Below are 20,400 nucleotides of genomic sequence, written 5' to 3'. Positions count from 1 at the left end.
GTGGTGACAGGGAAGTGTCGTAGGCCGGCGCTTATCTTGGATCCTAAACCCGGTCTAAACCCGCCAGACCTCCGGGAGCCGGATTTAAAAATCAAACCGACCCGTAGCGGTTTAAACAAAGGGGGTAAAGCTTTACTAAATTCAGGAGCATGAATGGCGACGAGTGTTAAAGCACATTTTTTTTGAAATATCCGAGAATATATAAGAATAGTGTAGTCAACTGAAGCCTTAATTATAAACACGTGACGACACGAGACTTCTGAAAACGTACAGTAAACGTGAGTACTGTGATACTTGTGCGCAGAGCTGGTGTAGCATACGGACGGATTGCAGGTGCCAGCCGTGCGGTAGTCCGCTGCGTGACTTGCTGAAGGTCTGGAAATCACTCTCCAATCTTTGACGTCAAGATATAATAAACCTTTGACTTCTAATGAGGATCCAAGGGATAAATTCAAAACGCCCGTTGCTGACATTATTATTATTATTATTATTATTATTATTATTATTATTATTATTATTATTATTACTACTACTACTACTACCACTAGCCTTCTACTACCAGTAGTGTTGTTGTTGTTAATTACATGCATATATATATATATATATATATATATATATATATATATATATATATATATATTCAGAGATGCATAAAAAGACAAAAAATAAAATGTAAAATAAAACGTACGTTTGGCCGTGAAACGAAGGAACTGTTTTAACGTGACTGCCCGAACATAATATGAAAACTTTTGTCAGGGCCGCGTGGTCTGTCTGTCTTGTAACATCGCATTGTTCCATGGCTGTCCTTTGAAACGCAAATCACCTCAGCTCAAACCGCGGGGAACTTTTCTGTAGTTTTCTCGGTTCACTTCATAGAATCTCTGGACAAATAGTAGCCTATTCAGTGGACAAATTATAATGACATTCAAAGAGTCGATAGAGGAAATGGGCAGAAGATTGATTAATAGCCTGTGTGTATTTACACTTACACCTAACGCCACCAAACAATCCGGATGCAAACAGAACGGTGAAAAAGCCAAAGGCACTTATTTACTAATTCTCCCACAGACGTGATATTGTTCGGCTCGTGTTATACTAGATACAGACTATCTAACTCCGAAGAACTAAAACCAGCCCGCCTATAGTTTCGTTGTTTCAAAGACACGTCAGCCTATACATGATGACAATTATTATTATTATTATTATTATTATTATTATTATTATTATTATTATTAATGATTATAAAACGGTCTAATGACATTTTCATGCAGATTTTGACATTCTGCTTTCAAATTAAATCAAATCTGAAAGTAGGCCCAACTGGGTACCACAACTAATGTTTTTTGTTTGTTTGTTTGTTTTTTTTAAGTCAGAAATAAACAATTAAAATTGAACGCATTGAAAAATATTTTCTCTTTGGACCACTAGTTAGGAAAAAAAAGACGTTTAGGCCGCTATAAAACAACTGGTTTCCATTAACCAAAGCCCTACCGAGATATAGATTAGTGTAGTCTAAAAACGGAACGAGAGCTCAAACAAGGTGTCATAAAAGGAAGTTCAATATTTCCCGCGGTGTCGACCTCTGAGTCAATTAAGCTAAATTTAAGCAGGTGATATAATAACACGTCCTTTCAATACAACCTGGAAGCGCATTCAGAACGTTAAAGGCCACACATGAGCTGGGTGGAGAATTATGGCTTCGTGGAAGTTACAGTTTTGCGGAACCAGAAGAAGCCGAGAGCCTTTGAAATGCAACAGATAGGCGCTGATTTATGAAGCGGCACGTGAAGATGGACTCCTCTCGATAAGGCATGGTTTTTTAATGGCTCCGACGCTCGCGCTTTTAATTGTAACAGCCGATTTCATTATTGATTGATGTGTAAGACAATAACAATTAGCATTCTTATTGGATGACGCTGATTTCAGCCACGGTGTTTTTTATTTATTTCTGCATTTTGCAATTTGTTACTTGTCCGAAGCGAGATGTTTAATGTGAGTTACTGATTAAGAATAAATCCGGCTGCAGCGGGAGAGGACTCTGTCATTGTCCAAGTGCCGTGTCTAATAAACTAAGTGGACAGCAAACCCCCGATACTTTAGCGTTACATAAATTAACAATCGAATTAACCAATCAAATTAACAATCAAAGTAACAATTTTACAATACCAAATTTAAATTATAGTAGCAATGCAGAAAATGAAAAGCTCTAATACGTATTATTTAAATTGAATAGGGAGGTCTGTAGTCTTACACTGACAAATAGCCTGTTTTGTTGATAACTTTCACACTCAACAGTGATGCAGTGTTTCAGGGTTACTCCGCTATCACCATATAGATTAACAATATTTTAGACACCGTAGACTCTGCTGTAGCCCCATATCTAAATATTTTATTGAAAAGTATGCCTCATAGTTCAGCTAAGTTTTATTTATGTTCAGAAGGTTTAGATTAAATAGAATTAAATAGCATAGATAGATTCAGACAGACAGTATTTTCACGATATTATAAAAGTTACATAAATTTTACTGTAGCAGGTTGTTATAGCGGCCTCAAATAAAAAATCCCGTGATTATTAAATCAGCAGAGGTTTACAAAAATGTCAGTGTCTGTAAATGTTTGTTCAACCAGCCTAATTCTGCTAATATTTCAGTCACGGTGCCGAAACAGCAGCAGCGACATCAACAACAAAAACAACAACAAAACAACAAAAACAACAACAAAAGCAATCGGTAAAATGGCGCGCTTGTAACAAGTTGTTGCGTTTGTGTTAGAAGACACCGTGTGTTTAAAGCAGGGGTATTCGATTCGGTTTTAGTACAGGTCGATTCCTCTTGTCCTTTCGTAGGCTAATAGTAGAGACTTTAATGTACGAATAGGGGCTTTGACGGATTACGTGAGAGTAGAAAGTACAGCGTAGTTGTTTTTGGAGGGTCGAAGGGGGCTCGGTGCGCTCCCGACAGAAGGACGTTTAGATTTATGTGAATTTAAGAACTCACACTATACTGTAAACGGCAGGCTACGCGTCGCTGCGGGCGGAATAAGACTTCTCAAACAGCTCGGACGTTAAACAAAGGTTTTCTAAATGAAGTCGCCAACAAGAACTCGTTTTCGTTATTAGAAAACTAGGATATTGGACGCTAATGCAAATATTTAGCCTTTGCTTAGATGTTTACGTGATCAGTTTTTCATTTGCATGATTTTGCTTTGGGCTTCAGACTACCTGTACATGACAACTGCGACACCTAGAAATAGGTAGGTATAGCTAAGCGACAGATTTTAATTTTTGTCATGTTTATTTTGTCTTACAAGTACGGAACATCAGGAGAAAACAATAAAAGGTCACGAGAGATCAGAGGTCACTCCTCATGGACTCGCGCCGTATGACCTTTTACATTAGCATGGGAATCTTGATTATTTGATTTATTTTTTTTAAACCTATAAAGCTCTAAAAACTAAAAAAGAAAAAACACAAAAACCTAGAAACCAACTGAAGACGAGAATGATTGAATGGAAAGATTTAAAAGACTGTTTTAAATTTGATTAAATCTCCAGTAATTTATTATATAATTGGTTACGTCAATAAAGATAGTTCGGCCGAAATTAAGATACTAATGTTTAGTAAACTACTGGAAATGTATGGGTACCAAAAGACTAAAGACTGTTTAAAGACTAATCACGACAGATAAGAGACTCTGGATATGACTTTTGCCCAACTGCTCCGCTTACTTAGTACAGTTGAATGTTTTCTTAATCCCATTTTCACATTGTCACCAAACATTGCAAAATGTGTACCAATATAACAAATGTGATACATTGTGTTTGAACAGGGCCTGCTATTTATTGTGTTATGCCTGACCTGTAAGCAACATTTGTCAATTATTCCTGATCCTTAAAGCGCATGTGGTTGTTTTATTGTAATTAAATAACTAAATTGTAATTGAATGATCTATGTGCAAAAGTTCAGGTTTTTTAGAGGGGACACATTCTTATATTTGCACATGTAAGGTCTTTCGGTATGGCACGTACGTAAGTAAGGGTAAGAGCAAACTCGTTTGCAGCTTCCTATTCTAAACGTTATCCGTTGTAAGTGATGGTGATATTGATTTCTTACTGCAGCTATTTTGGCTGAGTGATTGGAGCTCCACTTAGAAAGCGCGAGTTAATTAATAACCGGTCTTGGTTTGCCGGAGCGAGCGGTTTGCGCACGTGCCTCTCGCACCCCATTTACATGGGAGCAGTAGCACTTCTACAATGATGATTAAAATTACAGGTTTCCTATAGGTAAGAATTGCCAAATTTTTACTCACTGTGCATTTTAGGCTTTTGGCAGGCAGTGCGTTGGGCTGGTGACCTTTGCCCCTGCCCTTCCACCCCTTTATCACGGCAAGAAAGACCAACAAACCTGCACGTCCTAACCCAGATGTGCGGTCACAGGTTTAACTTCTGTTATTTCTTATGTTGTATATTTTGTAAAGCTTGGACAGGCTACTAGCCTGCTAGGAAACAACAAATTAATACATGCATGAAAAATTTTAAACATACATTAAACATACATAAATTGTGTACAAAAAACCCCCCAGATGTGTGAACCATATGTCAGGAATTGTACAGGCAATGTATATATGTACAGAAAAATAAACTTACATTAGACATAAATGTCAGTAACAATCTTTAGATTAAAAATGACATCGAATAAACAATATCCAAACCTTTCCAATTCTAAATGTCTTGATTTAAATGCTAGAAAACCTTTGGTTAGATGAAGTGTGAGAACAGTATGAGCTATGTTGAATAAGAAAGGTGGCAGGGGTCTTCTGACTGCCACAGCGCTTCAAGCGTTTCAGAGCAGCCACACTCACTCCTCCTCTTCACTTTGTTTCTCTGTCTATTTCCTTTTTTCTTCTCTCTCATGACGCGCGCGCACACACACACACACACACACACACACACACACACACACACACACACACACACACACACACACACACACACACACACTACATCTTTCTATCTTTTTCAGACAAATGTTTTTTACTTCCACCCTGCATTAAGGTGTTGCACTTTTACTCTAATCCCTTCTGACCGGTCTCAGCAAGCTCTGACTGTATTGATTAGCTGAGGCTGGTTTGCATAATTTCTGTTTCTGAGTCAGAAAGAAAACACTCTTTATCACCACTATTGTTTTGATTGTTGTGTCAGAGCAGGTGGACACAGCTGGATCCTGTTTCATCACATCATCTTTTTATAATAAAAAAGTAAAAATATCTATTGAATAAAATAATCTGTAAGGTTTGTATATTTTTGAAGCAATCTTAAATGAAAATTTAATGTGAATAAACAAGACTAAAACCTAAAAACCCTGTTTCTAGTGTTTATGTTCTGAAACTGCACTGAGTGGTGTCTCCTTTCTTCATTTCTTCAGTGATCTCGCTTACACACTCACGTGCTCAACATGTAGACCTCTTAACTATCTTCCCCTCACACGTGACAGACAATATAATAATTATTCTGTGAACCAATCATATCTAAAAAAAAAAAAAAAAAAAGTAGTTAAAAATAAGGCAGAAAGTATTTTAGCTCATCGTATCCTTTAGAAATAGCAGGCTGTACTGCACAGAATATATAAATATATAAATATATATATATATATATATAAACAATATATATATAAACAAGTGTATAAAGGCATATGTAACTCCCTGAATCTTTTTGTGTAAGCTTTGCACAGTGCCTAGTTCTCTGCAGGGTGCACGCGTTTTGTCTATCGTGTGATGGAGAGAGCAGCTTTAGAAACCATGGACCGTGTGCAGTTTAGAGAGAATCAATGGCACTGCACAGCCCATCTGCACACAATGCCTCCCTTTAGAACGGACTCAAACAGCCCACTTATGGTACCAAATACTCGCCTTTGTGACTCCAAAGAGCACAAGTGTGAGGAAATGGCTGACGCTGTGCTGTCCAACCCCTGTGAGCTACCAGAGCGACTGGTTTGCGCGGGGATGCTAATGTTCGTGGTTCGGGCAGGAGGAAAACGCCGTCCTGCGTGTAGTTTATGAAACACGCACAGTACGCCTGATACTACTGAAGTCAGAGTGGCTGCAGCGGTTAAGAAAAGAAAAAGAAAAGGTGATTCTTCTTTTTTGGTCTGTTATTTTGGTTATTTGCCATCTGAGAAAAAGAGGCAATTAGGAACGGTCTTATTTATCAATGATTATTTATCAATGATTTATCAATGATTTCTTATTTGAGGACGTGCAATCTGTACTTTCGTGTAGTCTGTACATGTGAATATTTCCAGAATATTCTCAGATTTTTGTGAAGATTTGGCGGCATGTCTTAGGGAGCCTAAACAGAGGACCTTGTTACATCATCCTGTTTAACCTTTGACCCCTTCTCTCAGGCAGAGAGGTCAGAGGTGATGACAGGCACGTGGACAAAACGAAGCTGAATACTGGTGATATATCACATCTGCTGTGTGTGTAAACACACTGGCAAAGTCACGCTCAGCGTTGGCATCTGTCTACCAAAACCACCGGGTAGAACATGCATTAATGAGAGCCAGGGTTGCCTGCGTTGGGCTGGTAGGGTGAAACTCAGAATATATCTCTTGTCCTGTCATGCTATTGGACATCACTCTGTCAGGGGATTTTCATGTGTGTCCGGTACGCATCACCACTCTGAAGAAATACACTGCTGCCCCGTGGCTTTTTGTGTAATTATGAGATAAGAACATTAAAACTAAGTGTTTTCTTTTTTTTTTTCAAGGATAATCAATAAACTGTCTCTCCCTTCGCTCAAAACATGGATTACCAATAATGCATTGGCCGTTTTATTGTTTTTAATGGATGCTTCTTGTTTTAAATCATATTAGAAACTATGCTTTAAGGAACCCCCACCTCCCAAAAATACAAAGCGTCTGTGCCTTGCACATGTGAAGCATGCCTTAATGGTAAATTATTGACCTGGCATGCAGGAGCTCCTCCGAGAGGGAGTTGTATAATTGTGATTTATGGTATCTGTAAACAAAACAGTGAGGAGACACATTGGCTCTTTGGGACAGTTGTGATGGTTGTTAGGGAACTTACATTACATTAAAAGCATTTTTCAGATCTTTCATTTGAGAGTCTTTGGTACAACAAATTAATCAATTATGTTTTTACACATCATATTCTGTGTATCATATTCTATTCTGAGTAGACAACTAAACACCTTTGTACGTCGCTCTGGATAAGAGTGTCTGCGAAATTCCATAAATAAAGATTCCTTTCTATATTTCCTCTGCACAAAAGTGTTTGTTTGCTCTGTTATGTGTACTTCAGAGAAAAGAGAAAAAGACAAAAAAATTCATGATCCTGAATTTTACTGGACGGCACTCTCTTGTCATCATGACAAATTAAACAAGTGCACTGGTGTTCCGTACGTCCAACCAGCCTTCAAAATGAATAGAAAAGTCATCTAAAAGAAAATTCACAAATATCTACTTTTACTGTATTAAGATTAAAAGATGTTATTGTTACATATTAAGAATATTCAACACTAACATCTGATGTTCGGTTAGGTAGTTCTCTCTGGTAGTTTACATCATTCTGTCATGTATGTGAGCACAGAAATGGAAGCAAAACAAACAAAAAACAAACAGAAAAACAACTTTCTGAACATGTTATGATTGAAAAGAAGAAAAACAATGAAAGTCAAAGAAAAGCACAGAAGCCTTCTGCATACAGTGACCCATACAGTGACCCATACAGATGTAGTACCTTCTCCATACAGTGACCCATACAGATACAGTACCTTCTCCATACAGTGACCCATACAGATGTAGTACCTTCTCCATACAGTGACCCATACAGATATAGTACCTTCTCCATACAGTGACCCATACAGATACAGTACCTTCTCCATGCAGTGACCCATACAGTGACCCATACAGATACAGTACCTTCTCCATGCAGTGACCCATACAGATACAGTACCTTCTCCATGCAGTGACCCATAGAGTGACCCATACAGATACAGTACCTTCTCCATACAGTGACCCATACAGATACAGTACCTTCTCCATACAGTGACCCATACAGTGACCCATACAGATGTAGTACCTTCTCCATACAGTGACCCATACAGATACAGTACCTTCTCCATACAGTGACCCATACAGTGACCCATACAGATGTAGTACCTTCTCCATACAGTGACCCATACAGATACAGTACCTTCTCCATACAGTGACCCATACAGATGTAGTACCTTCTCCATTCAGTGACCCATACAGTGACCCATACAGTGACCCATACAGATACAGTACCTTCTCCATACAGTGACCCATACAGATACAGTACCTTCTCCATACAGTGACCCATACAGATACAGTACCTTCTCCATGCAGTGACCCACACAGTGACCCATACAGATGTAGTACCTTCTCCATACAGTGACCCATACAGATACAGTACCTTCTCCATACAGTGACCCATACAGATGTAGTACCTTCTCCATACAGTGACCCATACAGATGTAGTACCTTCTCCATACAGTGACCCATACAGATACAGTACCTTCTCCATGCAGTGACCCACACAGTGACCCATACAGATGTAGTACCTTCTCCATACAGTGACCCATACAGATACAGTACCTTCTCCATACAGTGACCCAGTGACAGAAAAGGAAGGAAGAATGTAGCTCATTTGCAGACATGGATGTAGTTACCACCCCTGGATGACCAATTTTTCTTAAGTCAAGGCAAACCCATTTTGTCATAGCAGTGATGTTTTTGTATCATAGCTATTATAAATATTATTGTGTTTAGATGTGTGTGGGTGTGCATACATGTGTGTGTGTGTGTGTGTGTGTGTGTGTGTGTGTGTGTGTGTGCATGTAGAAGTAAGCATCAGTTTGTTATACCTTGGTGCATACAGGCAAGGCATGGGAGTGTCTGCAGGGAAGAATGCGTCTGACACCAGACACTGGTGTGTTCTGCCTTTTCTACACACTCACGCATACCTGCACAATTGGGATTTATGAGACATAATGCATTGCACTGCTTTTGCACAAGATTATAAAGCTGCATGGCACAGGATTCACAGAAAAAATCAAACAGATTAAACGAAAATAAAAGTCTTCAAACGTTCACACAAGGACAAAGAAGTAAATACCAGGTGTTGTGGGACATCGTGGAGGGTTGTTTCTGAGCAGTGTTTTCTCCTGTCAAACAGATTCTTCACCCGCACGACTCATTACTAACACCATACCGCCCTTCACGTTCCCCTTAAAGAAGATACACGTGTCCGAAATGCAACAACTAATAACCAGACACAAGATTACGACACACAAACCATAACATATCTAGTTACTGAGCCTCAGGGCTGGGCATACATACAGCTGTAATTCAGGAGGACATTTCCAAATGATTCCAGATAACAGAAAAAAAATGTGCACCCAAGCTCTTCAGGTGAAATATGGTAATAAGAGAGTGACTGTGTGTCCATTGTGCACCTGGCTGTCCTGTGACTACAGATCTTTGGTAAATTACTGATGTACCATTAATGTATAAGCCATGTGAGTGGCATAAGTCTTTCTTTACATTTTGTTTTGAAAAATTTGATTTCACACATTAATTTGGAGTTTCAAGCTTCAGAAATTTCCTGGGGGTTTAAGTAATACCTTCTGGTTTATAAATTACACAGAAATGAAACTTAAAACACTCATAAAACATAGAGTTTTACTGATATTTTTATGAATCTGGTATATCAGAAAAAAAAAAAAATTTATTCAAAACAATGTATTTTGAGTAATCAAAATGAAATATCTAAGGATACCTCTGTAAAACATCGGTGTTATTATACTTTCACATATAGTCAGTGAAAGCTCTGTGAAAAGCTAAGTGATGGGCAAACTTGGATGTTAAATGTTCTTCCAGCTCCTTTTCATCTACAGTGCTTAATGCGTTTCTGGAGCTCGTTCGTGTGTGAAGAGGGCAGAAAAAATAGCTCATCTCACTGCATAGAAAAATAGTACTTCTACAGCTCTGTGAGGTGTCCAGTGTGTCGGTGTGTCTTGTGGTTATTGCGGTTTGTGTAGTTGAGTGCCGATTTGTGTTACTCTGAGCTTCAGAGTCTGTTTCATTTCCCCAGTGCTCATCTTGAGGTACGGATGGACCACGGGTCACCGAGCTGGAATACCGGAATATTTCATTAATCCGCTAAAATACGGTGTGTCTGAGTATCATGGAGCACTAACAGGACCTGCGGGTAGTCTTGGTTCCCCCTCCCCGGACCAGTCCCGACACGAACACCCGCTGTTCTTACCCAGAGCCCACACAGGTTTACACTCTTATCTTTATGATTCATGGTGCCTGTTTGTCCAGAGGAGGAGAGGCGTCCCAGTGTAGTCGACCACGACCTCCTACAGATCTACCAGCCACTGGTTTTAGCGGTTCAGGTCTAAGGGATCTAAATAGTAGTGTCTGTTGAATATAACGGCAAGGGATCTATAACCGACTGCTGTATTGATGGTAGTGCTATTACAAAGAACATTCACTTGTGTTTCTAGTTACTGTACACACTCTTCTTTTCATATACACACATTCATGTATGTATAACTCACACACACACACACACACCAAATCACATTACAGATGATTTTTTAACATTCACATATGACACATCTTCATATGACAATGAGAAGAAAGCCTAACTTTTAAATCTCATTAATGAACTGACTGAAATTTTACATTTGACTCCTCTCTCAGGATTAAGATCGTGGATTGGCTCTTATAGATTAGGCCCTGATTGACATGGAGTCAACATCTAATTAAGAATGCCTATCCCCAAACAAAATAATGAGAACTACACAGAAATGACTTACTCTGTTAACTAGCTCTATTAATCAGTGCGTATGCATGTGTATGTATTGTATATGATTGTGCACATCTATACATAAAGAAATGTACGTATACTGATCATCTAAATAATATGTTTGATTGCAGCTAAAATGGGCTTTATCAAAAATAACAACAACAAAAAGCTAAAATTGTTATTCTACAATACTTTCCTCTAATATGTTTTTGACTGTTTATATTTTAAATAAATTACTGTTAATTGTTAAAAGATAACTATACATGAGCACATAAAGTTACCATGGTTATGATTATAGTATCCATGTTTTTTTTTATATTAATTATATTAGCCTTTCAAACATACTGATTTAAGCAGAGAAAAAGCAAACATGAATTTTCATAGATTTTAAAACATTTCTCTACAAAGAATTATATAATCTTTAATCTTTTTACTTGCAAGTAAAAATTCTGCACTCTTGGCTCATCTACGTCTGACCTGACAGGAGTTTTGTATGTGAACCTGGAATGAAATCCCCCTGAACTGTTGTCAGGTCCGAGTCCGCTAGAGAAACACACGGCCAGGACACCTAGTGAATGCTGCAGTAGGGCGTGGTGCTTGTGAAACTCTCTCTGTTGCTGCATTAGTGTAGAGGAGCCTGCTAGTTTCTGAGAACCCTACCTGTAGTCTTAAAGTATCGCTAGCATTAAAACATTCTTTCATTCACAGCAAAAAAAACCCAAAAACAAACAAAAAATCCCAGTGTTGAATTATGACCTGCAGAGGTTCTACAAGTCCAAACAGACACATGTGCACACTATGAGAGCTAATGCGACCCTGTCTATGTCAAACCATCGCTGCGGTTTTTGCTGTGTTGACATAATCAATACTGGCATCATCATTTGTAATACCAACACTGGCCTCAGCGCCAGTCCTCAGTGGTCCCCCCTCCCGCCAACAAAATAAATAAATCCCTGTAATCTTACAGCAGAAAGAGCCTCAACAGTCATTTGCAAATTCAAGTGACCCTAAAATCCCACCCTTTTGACCCTGACCTTTGACCTCTAGGTGCAATGCGAGAGGCTGAGTTTCAGCACGCCCTCAGTGTGCATCCTGAAGAGGAGCTTGAACTCGGTGGGGAGCTGGTGAGACTCCTGCCACTTGGTGGTGAACTTGGTGCCTTTCTTGTCGTAGTAGTGGTAGGGAAGTTCCTTGCCCGTGTTGGGGTCCCAACCGAAGGGCCAGAAGCCGTACAGGTGGACCTGTTTGCACATAGAGGAGGCCAGCGTGAACATCAGGATACCCGTGCTTAGACGCTTCGGAGAGAGCTGCCTCGTCTTCCAGTACCTGCAGACACAACATTGGAAGAAACAAATCAGAACGATCTGGCTATGGAACATTGGGAACAACTAACACCAGCACCAACGACTAACACCAGCAACAACTAACACCAACAACAACTAACACCGGCAACAACTAACACCGGCAACAACTAACACTAACAACAGCTAACACCAACAATAACTAACACCAACTACAACTAACACCAACTACAACTAACAACAACTACAACTAACACAAGCCAACTTATTTGAAAGGTTAGGAGTGACTGGCATCCCAATGACTACGTGTAGGATTACATACCTGTATGTGAGGTCACAGGTATTAAAGAAGTATTTAAAATGTTAGTGTTTAACCAGTTAATTCTAAGTTAAATAAAAAATTTAAGATCATTTATTATGATTCATTATGAAGGGCGTTTGATCTCTTAGCAATATCAGAAGTTCTTATAGAGTTAGTATTCCTTCAAAGCTGCAATAGATAATATTATAACTTTTCCGTTGTGGTTTGTGTAAGACTGCAGGTCATGTGACCTAACACAACTTTGGAAAAGGAAATGAATTAACCCAACACCTGCTGGAAGTGCCCTTTTAGCTCCTGGACCAATACCCTCTTCTATATGTATTAGGAAGTGATTAGGAAGCTTGTAGTCGAACCTTGAATAGTTTTTGAAATAACTGAATAAATTTTGATTACATTGTAATTAATAGCACCCAAATGAATGATTCAGTAATGATGACTATGAGTACCTATAATGTTTAACAGATACATAAAGCTATTATCTAAGCCTCCTTAGATATATCCTATTTACCCCCAGATGCCACCAGACCTCTCCTGGTCTACCTATAGAAGTTCCTAGAGATTATATGATTTTAAAAAAGTAAAAATATCCAGTTTAACAAAACAGGCAATTTTGAAAAGGCTGGATATGAGAGGTAAGGTGTGACCGGGAGCCCGCCTCTGCTGTTGGCCTGTGCAGTGACACAGGGCTCTGTGTAAGGTTACCCCCTTCTGAAAATCTCTGATGGGACACTGCTGATCAACTCGACCTACGCACAGCAGGGGACAAAGAGGAGCATAAAAAGAGAGAGGGAATAGAGAGAGAGAGAGAGAGAGAGAGAGAGAGAGAGAGAGAGAGAGAGAGAGAAAAAACAAGACAGAGAAATGGAAGCAGAATAAAAGGGGTAGCTGCGGCTTTGGTGCTGCATAACTGCTCCTATTAGGGGATTGTGTGTGAGTGTTTGAGTACGTCACCCTCTATCAGCAGCAGTGTCCATTAAATTACTGTCAACATTAAACTCTTAGGATGTCTTAGGCCTACACGCCTGCCTGAGCCTCTTATAGGCAGCGATTCTGTCCGAGGAGGTCGCCTTAATGGGATTGTGGGAGATTACAGAGCAAGAAGGCATTTCTAGTGGCAAGGGAATGAGAGCATGCTAATCCCTCTTCATACACCTCTACAGGACTCCATTCAACAACACCTCTCCAATTCTCTCTATCGATCCCTCTTTCTCTCTCACACACACACATGCACGCTCTGTCTCTCAGTTCAATTTAAAAGTCTCTCTCTCTCTCTCTGTCTGGTCTTTGTCTGTGCTTTCTTTTGGTACCTCTTCATACGACTCTCTTTTAAGAGTACATTTTTTTCCTATTTTGATAGATTTTTAAGAGAACATCTTTTATACCGTTTTCATTGATTATCACTTTACAATACAATACTATTTTGATTTTTTGTGTGTGTTTGTTTTTTTTGTTTTTTTTACAGCCAGGCCATCCATGCTCGACGCACCCAGAGTAAAACCATCTGTAGAGGCCATACCTCCTACCTCATGGGACGTGAGCCACACGTAGGGGTGGAGCTAGGCCGAAGTTAATGTGTATAAAATCGGCCACAGACCCCTTCATCAGGCAATGGCTAGTTTCAAAGGCTGTGACATAATTGTGACATAATTGTGGCATTATCATGACATCATCAGGAGTCCATACTGCTTTAAGTGCCAAAATTTGAGTGATCTGGGTGGTTTCAGTTGAACTAATTTATTTATGTATCATGTCCAATGATACACTCTCTCTCACACACATACACACACACACACACACACACACACACACACAATGTTAGAGCAGCTCAAATAACAAGGCAAAGTGACTGGCTTTCATTAAACATAAGTATCAACATTTTAAGTTAAAGTTGTATCCACTGCATAGCATGCTGAGTATCCAAACAGCCTCCAAAAATGTCAGAAGTGTTATACTTCTAATTCTCTGTTTTTCAGTAGTTCTGGTTTTATGTCCTTCCACAAGTGACTCATCTTATCAGCTATTCACCAGCAATTTGCAAGTGTAAAATGGATGTGTTAGAACAGAGAAAAAACTAAGATATGCAGTGCAGTGATACTTGCAAAGTAGGAGCATTGTTGGCTCTGATTTCTCAGCACTGGATCTAGAGCTAATTTTGGAGCTAATGGACACACAGCAGTGGCCCAGTGAGCACTGGGATTTGTAGTTCTGTGGTGGCGCATGCTCCAACCTGTTGATGTATGTCATGATGTTTCCTGGCCATGCCAGCTGCACCCTCAGCTGTCCCCGGTGCTCCACGAAGAAGTCAACGAGCGTGCGTGTGACCGTGGCAGACGTGTGGAAAAAAAAGGCGGGAATCCACAGGATGGCCCCATCCAGTTTCTTCAGGCTGAGGAAGAAGTTGTTCCTGTCCTGGATGGTGAGCAGGTTGTTGTAGTACTTCTCCAGGATGCTGGGGTTAAAGGTCGTGAGGTTGGTCCGCCTCCCCACATCCTTGCGGAAGACCTCGGTGGGCGCAAAGTTGCAGCGGAAGACAAAGTCATACTGGTCAATGGTGGCGCCACACCGGCTGCCTGTCAGGATACCACTGTTCCCGACGACGGCGCAGGTGTTGTAGAGCTTGTTGAGAATGGGGGAGGAGTCCGGCAGCAGAGAGCGGAAGTTCTCACCGATGGAAAAGACGTACTTATGGCTGGAGTAGTCGTAGTGCATGAGCTGACCCACGCGGACACTGCTCTTGGTCAGGCTGAAGTTGCGGGGCACATCGATGTATTGGGCGATCTCTCTGCTGCAACACAGACAGGTACCAACCAGACACTCTGTCATGCAGAATTAACCACTGTTTTGACCAGCCATCTGGAATGGGCCAGTGTGACCCTTAATATTCTACACCAGCCATTTCTGATGCACCAGGTGTGATTGCACTGGAATGCTCAGCCGTGTCTGCTCTGCTTATATTTCTACAATCAACAGCTTCTGACAGTTTGAATTTGAAACTGTTCTGTTTTGGTTTGACCTTCCATTAGTTTGACAGTTTTCACCACAAATGAATAGTTGTCATCGTGACAGCTATTAATCTGCGATGCACCAAATTACTTTGTTTATCATCTGTAATAGATTCTGGATTGTTTTCCTTTACAATTCCTTCTTATTTTCTGTGACTGCAGATGGAATGGAGTGTTCAATCTTCTTTGAAAACAATAAATTAAAAAAAAGGTTCATAGCATGTTGTGATATAATAGTGTAAACAACACGAGTGAGGTGTGTTGTTGATCACAACACTACAGTAACAAAAAAAAGCAAATGAGAAAAAATAATTTATGAACAATGTGAACTCTGACCTATTACCCACTGCTGTCAGCGAAACAAAACAAAAAAGAGTCCCGCAAACGTCTTGAGGCAGTGCTCTTAACACCTTAGGCGACATGCGCGTGCAGATGTTACCTTTGCTCTGCGTAGGCTGTCTTGTTAAACCTCCACTTGGAAGAATTGTCCTGCAGATTCTCATTTAGGGCATTGTTCAGGGGCATGAACGCTGGGTCCAGAAACTTCATGGCCAGTTGGGACCTACGGGGAGAGGGGGATGGTAGGGGAGTAACAGGAAAATGAAATTTCCATTACATTTCACAGGAAGAGGAGCCAGCCCTGATATCACGGCGGTGGCAGCTGTTGAAAGTGCTCCGGATCAATGCTACCCCATCCGCCCATACGCCAGTTACCCCCTGCCCCGGGCAGTCGATGGACACTCTAATTAAACAGCCTCTTTTAGTCTTCAGGCCTGGTCACTTCACCAGCCTGACTCGTTACAGCTTGCACGGTTTTATTAGTGAAGATTATTAGAGTCTGGGCAGCTGTTTCCGAACATCAACACGGCAAAAGGGACGTCCATGTGGCACACTCAAAACCCACATGATGCTGAATTCTCTTGGTTGTGTGGTTCTCTGCTTATCTATTCGGTTGCAGATTTTAAATATGTTTCGATGTGGGCCACTTCTATTGGGTATTTGAATTTATTTGCATTATTTGCATTTATATGACAGTCCTGTGAGGAACTTGTCAGGATTTGCAGCGCTGCATGAAATAAACAGGTTAAAAATGGTGCAAAGAGGTTTAAGATTTTTACTTTAAGTGATATAATTTATTGTAAAAAAAATATGTTGTGTATTCTAAGCCGAATTCCTGGCAGCCTTAACGTGTCGGCTGACATTGGAAACCAAAATGTTCCGCACTCACAGTGAAGTCAACAAATTACACTGCGGTAACATATGGCCTGCGTCTATGCCGAAGCCTCCTGCCCCAGCCTGCTTCAGCAAAATGGCTCCCGCTGTAACTTTGGATGTAACCAAAGCGCGGTAATCACCGGCAGGTAGTGAACCTGCCACACGAGTGAATCAGGACCAAGGACAGCTCCCCTGGCCCCGACTCCAGATTCCGAAACACTGCAGGATGTTCACAGCCCTCGGAAACCCGCCACCTCCGCCAAACGCACGGTACCGACGACGGTGAGAGATGCCGTGTTACCCCCGATTTAGATTTATACGCGGGATTTCGTGAAAAGCTCGGAGTTTGGCCGGCGCCATGTACGATTTCATACACAAAAGTCGCAGAAAATACCGCTGCCTCTTTATTTATTTATTTATTTTTGGGTGGGGGTGGGGGGTTCATGACGTCAGGCAGCGGGTGGTGTGACTGTTCCGAGTTACTGGATCATTACTGTGCGAAATATGAGCGTCAAAGCCGGTTTATCTTCTTCGCCCTGCGCCTCTGTCCGGAACCAGAGAACGGCGCCTGCGCCTGCGCCACACGGCATCACGTTACTGTACCATAAGACAAAGGCCCTTTGAATCCTCCCGTGGTGTCAGTGATACCAGCACTTACAACAAATCCCTGTCCACAGACCCAGCAACCCGAACAGCGACATAGGTGAATGCCACTGCCCGTGCCACCATAGCGTGCGCAATTAGCCGCGAGCAGCAGCGAGCCTACACGACCCCCCCACCCTCTGTATTTTAACTTTACGAATGCAAAGTACCACGCAGCAACACGCCCAAGCTGGCCATTGTCACTTACCTAAACCCCGTGTGAAACATGTACATCCGTGGACCTCCCGAATTCGCGTATTTCGGGGCGGTGAAGACGAAGTCTTTCTTTATGGACACGTAGCTGATCAGCGACAGAATGAGCAAGGCGACGCTGAACATCACCAAACCCAGCACGCTCACCACGCGCACCATCGTGCTCATTCCCCGCGGGGCGAACGCCAAGGGTGAAAATGCCGCGCGCTCATGAGCGGAAAATCACCGCGCCCGAGAAACTGCAGACGCGGTCCGCGGATGGCATCGTGTCGGATGTTATGAAACGGAGGCGGCGACGACAGCGGATATGATCGGTTTCGCCTCCCCTCTCACCCGGCAGGCTGCGCACAGATCTGCCATCGCGGCTCGCGGTCTGGGTGATAAATCCGACGGAGATAACGTCCCGGCGAGATACGAGCGTTTCCAATCTGATAAAACGACTCCGTTGGATAATTAAAGGAGACTCGACCTGTCGGGGAAATCAAAGGCATAAACAAGTCCGTGACGATGAGGAGACACCGCGCACCGGAAAAGGTTTACATGGCTTGCCAAGCTGCGTGGAGCACGCCGTAGTCTGTATACATTTACAGTGTTAAAGTGGCCAACGCGCACGCGAACATCTCGGGCACGCGGAAGGACAAAGATGTTTTCTAACCGTCTTAAACTTATAGTTTCGTATAGTAAATAGCTTCTGGCCGACATAAACATCGCTGGAGATGGCAGCACAATTAAGTGATAAATCGATGTAAATGAGTGTCAGACGGGACAAGAAAATACCCTAGATGCCCTAATCTGACTCTTGATCGTTTTAGTGGGATTTAGGTTCATTTGTACGCCTCAGAGTTTGGTGATGAAATAAAGCTCCTCGTTAGGAACATTTACATAATAAATACAGCGTTCCAACATAATCATCACACCTGTAACATCAGAACTTTCCCCAGCATTCCCGTGTTCATCACACCTGTAACATCAGAACTTTCTCCAGCGTTCCCGTGTTAATCACACCTCTAACATCAGAACTTTCTCCAGCGTTCCCGTGTTCATTACACCTATAACATCAGAACTTTCTCCAGCGTTCCCGTGTTCATCACACCTGTAACATCAGAACTTTCTCCAGCGTTCCCGTGTTCATCACACCTTTAACATCAGAACTTTCTCCAGCGTTCCCGTGTTCATCACACCTTTAACACCAAAACTGTCTCCAGCGTTCCCGTGTTCATCACACCTGTAACATCAGAACTTTCTCCAGCGTTCCCGTGTTCATCACACCTGTAACATCAGAACTTTCCACAAAAACACCATAAACGACAGTGAACTTTTTACATGTTATTTATTTCGTTTTCACTGCAGCATCAGTCATGTTGCCACGGCGTTCTGCAGCTGCAGCAGTGGTGTTTGATTCCAGCCCTGGGGATCCCAGACACAGCTCATGTCTGTGTGTTATTTCAGCCCTAACACACACCTGACTCAGTCCATCATTCTGTCATTAAGGCCTAAACAAGACTGAGTATACAACTGCCCACAGCATGGTGACCCCAGTGTTGTGAACCGCTGATTGATATGCAGAAACACACACTGAACAGCATGAAAGGACACCCGGCCAAGTTAATGGAAACACAAATCAAACAGTAAAAGTGCATAAGCAGTAGAATGTCCTCTACAGCATCAGTATGGATTGATAAGTCTGGAACCTAGTGACTATGACACTGAGATTGTGCTAAGTGGTTGCTGCTACACTCTCTGAGTGAGTAATAAAGAGGACTGCCAAAGCATGGCCAAAATTTTAAGAAACTGGCGAGTGTCTGTTCTGTAGGGGCTTAAAATACATGACATATCATTTGGGTTTTGGCTTCTAACATGTAAACGTATGTGCACACACATACACATACACATACACATACAGACATACACACACACACACACACACACATGCATGCACACTTGCACACATACACATACAGACGTACACACACCTACATGCACACACACACACACACACACACACACACACACACACACACACACACACACACACACACACACACGCACACATGCGCATGGCAAAAGTAAAAATCAAAGTGAAGTTCACAAAGACCCCGTAGTCTTGGAGCATTAATGGGGCCTGACATTTCCATGGTGACCTTTACCATTCCGTCACTTTCTGAGCTCTGGACACACATCGTATACGAACATACACGTCTCTCTCTCTCTCTCTCTCTTTGTCTCTCTCTCTCTCTCTCTCTCTCTCTCTCTCTCTCTCTCTCTCTCTCTCTCTCTCTCTCTCTCAGATCTTCTTTAAAGATCTGAATATTCTTCATACATAGGCTATGACATAAACAGTAATGAGTTAAACGAGCGGAGGAGACAGAGGGGCTTTTGAATGTCACTCAGATGTTTCTCTGTCTTGGGAACCTTCTGTAACCCAATTAGTTATTTGGAGTAACCACTTAGGGTTTGATCTTTCCCTAACAAGAATGGCAGAGTCAGAAGCTTTGGTGTCCAGTCATGGGTCTTCATTCCTTAATGAGTGTGTGGAGGAGCTTTTCCTGGAGCCACTCTGCCACTCCCTGTAGACCCCATAATGCTCATTAAATCTCAGACAGACACATCAGGACTTGATTAACATGCACAGAAGTTAGAAGGCAGTGCATGCCCGGCCAGCATGCTCACAAACGCCATTGTTCGAACGCTGGCAGTTAAATAGCATTTTCCAGAGCAAAAGAATGGGCAAGTTGGCAGGGTGGGGTTGGGTGGAGTGGGTGGGGACTGGGGAGAGTTGATTGACTTCCTAACACTTTTTATTTATGTATTTGTTTGTTTGTTTATTCTGCCATCTATTTATTATACGA

General features: G+C 41.6%; 1 protein-coding gene across 26 annotated transcripts; it reads right to left on the bottom strand.

Moving 5' to 3' along the window:
• Positions 1 to 7,343: 7,343 nt before the first annotated feature.
• st8sia3 (ST8 alpha-N-acetyl-neuraminide alpha-2,8-sialyltransferase 3) lies at positions 7,344 to 18,097 on the bottom strand. 26 transcript variants are annotated; one of them, XR_004776231.1, is made up of 5 exons: positions 17,547 to 18,097; positions 15,921 to 16,043; positions 14,707 to 15,264; positions 7,860 to 12,182; positions 7,344 to 7,757 (listed from the first exon to the last, which is right to left on the bottom strand). XR_004776231.1 is itself a non-coding variant. In XM_027024284.2 (4 exons), the coding sequence occupies exons 1-4, from the start codon at positions 17,717 to 17,719 to the stop codon at positions 11,900 to 11,902; spliced, it is 1,137 nt and encodes a 378-aa protein (XP_026880085.1). In that variant the 5' UTR covers positions 17,720 to 18,097; the 3' UTR covers positions 7,344 to 11,899. The 26 variants fall into 26 exon arrangements, 14 of the variants coding, with proteins under 14 accessions (XP_026880085.1, XP_035383521.1, XP_035383516.1 ...); XR_004776232.1 differs by having other exon boundaries at positions 7,344 to 8,133; positions 8,214 to 12,182; XR_004776233.1 differs by having other exon boundaries at positions 7,344 to 8,247; positions 8,306 to 12,182.
• Between the last annotated feature and the right edge of the window lie 2,303 nt (positions 18,098 to 20,400).

This window comes from Electrophorus electricus, chromosome 6, assembly GCF_013358815.1.
Source record: "Electrophorus electricus isolate fEleEle1 chromosome 6, fEleEle1.pri, whole genome shotgun sequence".
Classification (NCBI taxonomy): Eukaryota; Metazoa; Chordata; class Actinopteri; order Gymnotiformes; family Gymnotidae; genus Electrophorus; species Electrophorus electricus.
The sequence above is the reverse complement of the archived record's forward strand: the minus strand, read 5'-3'. Positions and strand labels throughout refer to the sequence as shown.